The sequence below is a fragment of the Eucyclogobius newberryi genome, unplaced genomic scaffold, assembly GCF_026437365.1.
Source record: "Eucyclogobius newberryi isolate DKJ021-1_F unplaced genomic scaffold, fEucNew1.0.hap1 SCAF_6, whole genome shotgun sequence".
In the NCBI taxonomy this organism is placed as follows: Eukaryota; Metazoa; Chordata; class Actinopteri; order Gobiiformes; family Gobiidae; genus Eucyclogobius; species Eucyclogobius newberryi.
This window is the reverse complement of record NW_027316278.1, coordinates 38,475,174-38,481,173: the sequence shown is the minus strand read 5'-3', so window position 1 is coordinate 38,481,173 and position 6,000 is coordinate 38,475,174. Positions and strand designations below refer to the sequence as shown.

The 6,000-nt window shown below is 40.6% G+C and overlaps 1 protein-coding gene across 1 annotated transcript in view; it reads right to left on the bottom strand.

Moving 5' to 3' along the window:
* Positions 1-2,580: 2,580 nt before the first annotated feature.
* Positions 2,581-6,000, bottom strand: part of inpp5jb (inositol polyphosphate-5-phosphatase Jb) — a 50,238-nt gene continuing 46,818 nt past the window's right edge. Inside the window, exons 11-12 of the mRNA XM_072433284.1 lie at positions 4,741-4,845; positions 2,581-2,952 (exon numbers count right to left, since the gene is read on the bottom strand). Coding sequence (XP_072289385.1) covers positions 2,656-2,952; positions 4,741-4,845 — 402 coding nt within the window. The 3' untranslated portion in view covers positions 2,581-2,655. The remainder of the gene's footprint in view (positions 2,953-4,740; positions 4,846-6,000) is intronic.

Here is a 6,000-nt window from a genome sequence, read left to right as displayed (position 1 = left end):
GTCTGTTACTGTGTCAGTCCTTGATCGTTGGTGAGGTTTATGTCAAAAGTATGTTCCAAAGGCGTCCACGGCAGGAGTTTTGAGGCCAAAATGAGAATATTTTCAAAATAAAACGAGAATATTTTTCCATTTATTTGTTTTGCCCGTTTAGTGACACATGCACACTCAACTTGTGGGCACCTTTTAGACTTTGTGCCAATGCTCCTGGAAACAGGAGCGTGTCATGACTAAGAAAAAACTAGATTGTTTTGTGGTTGTTAGAGCTGTGCTAAAAGTGGAGCTAATGTGGAGCTAACAACAAGAAAATAATCTTCTGTGATGATGCTCTGTGAGGAAAACATCCCAACCAGCAGGTCAGAGCTTAATAAAGATGTGACTGAACACAAACACAATGCACTATTTTGAGTCACTACATGAAACATTTGTCACTAAAATCAGCTTAAACTATGAAAATAGTGAACTCATTTTGAGTTTGTGCAGCAGCAACAAACAGGTCTGTGATATGAACATTTAATATCAGAATGAAATCACAAGTCCATGTTCCTGCTGCTGCTGCATGAATATGGACTCAGTCTTTCACCTGCTGCACATTTGTGCAACAGTCTCCACATAGAACTATTACTAGGCTGTGAAAAACTATTTATTATTTTTTATTGTTTTATTTTTGACGTTATGTCCGGCCCACGACCCAGCCTGAGAAATTCAGCCCGTGGCCCAAAATGAGTTGGACGCCCCTGAAAGACGGGCCTGGAGTGTGATACAAGTAGAGAGCGCATGCGAGTCACTAAACAAAAGCAAAAAGAAAAGCGGCTGCAGATTGCAAACAGATATAAGAAAATTGTGTTGTGATGTTTTAACATAATACTTTCTCGAATGAACAAAAAAGCCTAAAAGTAACGTTTGCGCCACACTGGCAGTTCTACGTTTCCATAGATTTTCGTCTAGGTTTATGGCTAAAAAGGTCTGTACTATGCTTTGAAAAAGATGTTGGCAATTTGAATTTTATATTTTTCAAAAGCAAAAAGTTATCTTTTATCAAACGTTTTTGTGTTTTCTGTTTTGATTTCATATCTCATATCACTTTGACCACATGATGTGAATTTGTTGACAACTGAGTCTACTTCAGGACAAAACTCATGATTTGTGCCTGATTCTGAATTCACTTGGGGAGTCAAAATGTCAAAAATGAATGAGTGTGAATAAATAAATAAATAAAATTGTGGCCATTTTAATTCAAAATACACCACTGCGCTACAAAAAAACAACCAAAAACAATTTTGTCTGAAGTGGATTATAATGTGGGTATATTTAAATATGTTAATAAATGTTCTTTGTTTTTTTTAAAAGGTCAAAAGGCACCGGTTTGGCAAAATGGCGCTGTAATGTTTTGCTTTGAAATTTAACATTAAGTGTGATATTTTGATTATCCTAAAATGAACAATTAAGGCAGCTCCCAGTGAAACATTGGTCCTATCTCACATCGCTTAAATAACTGATCAATCATAGTTCACATTACTGTCGGAAATACAGGTAGGATGGTCATTAATAAATAAATCTTTGAAAATAAAGTGGACATGTATTTGGTATTGATCACATGTTGATGTCTCCCTGAACTGTCCACACCTGAGAATGAACCACGACAGACGCCACGTGTACAGGACACAACTGTTACAGGATGTGCACGGGGCAGACACGACTCAAGGCAAAGAGACGCCACTGCTGACCGCCGCTACGTTCCGGCGTGGAAAGCGTAGCAGCCGAGTGGCATCACCAACGCTGCAAAAAGTCCCAACCGTTAACATGACGTGAAGGCAAGATTTTAGATGGATTGAAGTAGGTTTGACTCAATTAGATTTATGTCATGAGGTCGAGGATTTTCGGATGTTTCAAGCTAAATGATCTGACTGCCAAGTAGACAAATCAATAGGCTTGCAAATACTAAAAAAATAGTGACTGAAGGCTTCTGAATAGATACACAAACTAACTATGCTGCTCTTGGTTATAAAAGCTCTTTTGGCGTGTGGGTTAGAATCCACATGTCCACATAATAATTCATAAAAAGTTGATTTGTCAATTCGTCTAATTAATAGTTTATGCCCAGTAAATTAAGTACATTACCATGCATATTTATTCATTCATTCATTTTGTACCTCTTGTTCCCGTTGACTGGAGCCTGTCCCAGGAGTCACAGGGTTAACACACAGACAACCCTTTACTCTCACATTCATTCTAGTGGCAATTTTTAGAGTTACCAATTTTGTTAACATATGCATGTGTTTGGACAGTGGGAGGTAGCCATGGTAACAAAGGAAGGGCATGCAGACAGCACCCAGAGAGATCATGTGATGTTGGTCTGGCCCGGGAATTTAACCCATATTCTCCTTATAGGAGCAAAGAGCTTTTTAACATTTATAGAGGTATTGTAAGCCATCAATACATTCTAATAAACGCCCTTATAAACAAATAACTGAGCTTATTAACGGCTTTTGATTAGTAAACCAACAAACATGACCAAATATATAATAAACTTAGATAAACCTAACTGAGTCAAAACTAGTCAAGCTAGATTCAAACTTAACTGCAGTCATGTTAACTTGTGTGGCTCTTCCTTTTTGCAGTGTGTGAGAAACAGGACATTTGGAGTGAGTGTGCTGCTCACTGCCCGATCCCCTTCACCTCCTCCTGTGTGATCACGCCCTCTGCTGGCTCCTGAGGGCATGGGCATGAGTCAGTGCTAGTGTCAGGTGCAGGCTGGGTGTCCTGGGTGGGCTGGCAGGGCTGGCAGGGCTCCAGGCCGCTGGCTGGGCTGCGGTGCCGTTGGTGCACTCTGGTCCGACGGGGGCTGGAGCTCCTGGACCGGGTCTTGGCGTGGACCCCAGTGCTGTCGTCCTCCGAGCTGAGGTCCGAGCTGTCTGAGGAGCTGCTGCGAGGCTCCAGAGACGGCAGCTGGATCTGAGCACAGAGACAGAGAGAGTGAGAGGTAGTCATTTCAAATCACATACTGTATTTTGGTAAGTTTGAGTTGTTTTCAGAACTTAGTGCTGACCCCATGTCTGTCAATCCATTCATCATAAAAAAGTGAGTAATGGTTGGAAATTAAGGCTCACATTTTGTCACCCACATATTTTGTCGCTCCCACGTGGAAGAATCCCTAAAAGTATGGAAAATCTACCTACTGTCCTATAAGCAGGCCCTGTGTAAGGCCCAAACCAGATACTAGGTCAAATTGAATAGAAAAAATAACAAGATCTATTTTTGGCTGTAGCCAGGCTGACAAACTGTCACAGCGCAGTAGAGCCATCACTCCCAGCTACTCTCAACTCTGATGATTTTATTCTATTGTATAACAATAAAATATAAACAATTAAGAGCTAAAATAGATGAAATGACTCCCACTATTACTACTGAACAAGCCCACGCTGTAAAACTAGTGTCCCATATCTCATCAGTCACACTAGAAAAGCTTCACGGCTGTTGATCACGCAGCGATCTAACCCAGCCCTTAAAGTCATCAACTTGTGTCCAAGACCCAATTCCAAGCAGACTCCTCAAAGACATTCTCCCCCTAATTATAGATTATATTCTTAATATAATAAATACCTCAAGAGAAAAAGTCTCTAAAAGCACAGTAGGAGGTAGAGCTCCTGTGTTCTGGAATCAGCTCCGGTCCATGTTAAAGAGGCCGACACAGTCTCTTCATTTAAGACCAGGCTTAAAACGCTCCTCTTTGAAATGGCTTATGGTCAGGCCAGTTAGGAACAGAAAAAAAAACCTGTAGTTTCATAGCTACGCTGCCCTAGGAGCAACTATGGGGGAAGTATGGCAGCTTGAGCTCTATCCTCTGCTTTCTCCTACTTTTCCTATCAACAATATTTAATATTCACAATATTGACTCGCTCTGGGTCCCTGCACTGCTGCTTTCTGTGCTGGAGCCAGAGCATGCGTGAGAGATGGAGCCTGTGCCTGGGCCCGTGGGGGCTGCTGTCGATGTGGAGCTAGCTGGCTTGAATGTAGCATTGCCAGACTGGTTCTTGGTGGTTTTTCTTCTTTATTTTATGGACATGTTGCTGAAATGAGTGTCCAGGCTCATTACATGTCAGCTCAAACGTAGAAATACCGGGTCTCCCCAGGTGAACTCGTAATAAAGACGGATCATTCCAACGGATACAATCAGAATCAGAATCAGAAAGGGTTTATTGCCATTGTTAATGAACAGAATTCACAATCATAGGAACTTGCTTTGGTGATTTGGTGCAACATAAAACAATGTTTTGTTATTGGCCTGTAAACCTTTTTAATTTACACCGTCATTGCAAATGGTGTAATTTCCCCTCGTAGCCAGTAGATGGCACCACCACTCAACAGTTTAAGGTAAATAGTTCAGAGAATACAAGAATACAAAGCCAGTGATTTCTGGTCTTAGCACACAGTTGTACTGATAGTGATAGGATGACAGAAAAGCACGGAAGGAGTCTGGCGATGATATAGACTTAAAAACAGCAGAGAAGATTCTCAGAGTCACGTCAGAGCTATGTCAGTTGTTGAATTAATGTCAGTAATCACGGAGCTGCCGAGGAGTGTTAGTGGTGCTCGGGCTGAGGATTTTCTAACCAGGATTCCACAAACTAGCGCAAATGAAGATAAATGCTGCTCCAGGTATGTTTTTGATGAGGGAACAATGTTAGAACATGGTTACTCTCTAAAAATCTTCTAACTGTGGCAATGAGTTCACAGCTATACCTGGAAGGGCTCAGTCACCCCCACGATGGAGTTCATGTTGTTGCTGTAGTATCCCAGGAGGAAGTCTCCTGAGCCTTTGGGCAGCTCCTCCTCCGTGAACACCACCTACACACCAACACCATTTCAAAACTTGATTTGAGACACAAAGATACAGTACATACATATACAGCAAATTTTTTTTTAGTCATGACAAACTAAAGCATTACAGATTTTGGACCGTTTAGTGTAAAAAATGTGGTTTCAAAAATGCTTTTGCTCAGGACCAGGTCTGCTCAATACACACTAGTAATATTGTCACAATAACATTGAGGTGCTGACAGAAAGTTTATTCATTCATTTTCTACCACTTAGGCTTAGCTGATTTAAATGTTAAAAAAGGGTCATCTTATTCATAATTTTCTTTCAAAAGTCTTAATTAGCCTTTATTTAGTTACAGATTTGTCTCTGTTAAGTTTATATTTTGTTTACACAGTTTTACTAATACAAGCAGGCATATGTATATTGTATTTGTATTGCAATAATATTGTTATCACTTTGTAGTAGAAAAAGCTTCAGTTGTAGTCATCTGGACTCAGTTTGAAAAAATAGAAGTTTTGACTCTCATCCAAGAGTCATTGTCAATAAAAGAATTTAGATCGAGAACTCCGATATTAATACTGTTCTGTGGTAAGACCCGCCCATTGGGAGGAGCCTTCCTGAAGTAGAAAGAGTTGTTTGTTTCAACAGAAACTTCCCCCTTGTATCTACCGAGCCTATTCAGAATCTTAATGGGCTATTAGAATCCTCTTTGTCTTTGTGAGACCCTGGCTCAACCACCCTGAGTACCTGATTAGCATCTAAATTACCTGGTCCTCTACCTTTCCAGGGGTTCAGTAACCCATTATAAATATCAGGAAGGCTAAACCTTAGCCCTCCATTTCTGTTTAAAGAAGGTCTTTCTTTTTTAACAAAAATAGCTTCCTTGACTCCTCTTTCAAACCATCTTTTCTCCCTGCTTAAAACCTTCACCTCACCGTCTTCAAACGAGTGATTAGAGGCTTCAAGATGAAGATGCACGGCGCTCTGAGGTCCTGAACTTGTATTTCTTCTGTGCTGATAAAGCCTCTTGTGTAGAGGCTGTTTTGTCTCACCTATGTACCGTTCTTTACAGCTTTCTTCACTGCATTGGATCGAATAAACTACATTGCTCTGTTTTTGAGTCGGCAACTTGTCCTTAGGATGAACCAGTTTTTGTCTTAAAGTGTTTCCTGGTTTAAAATA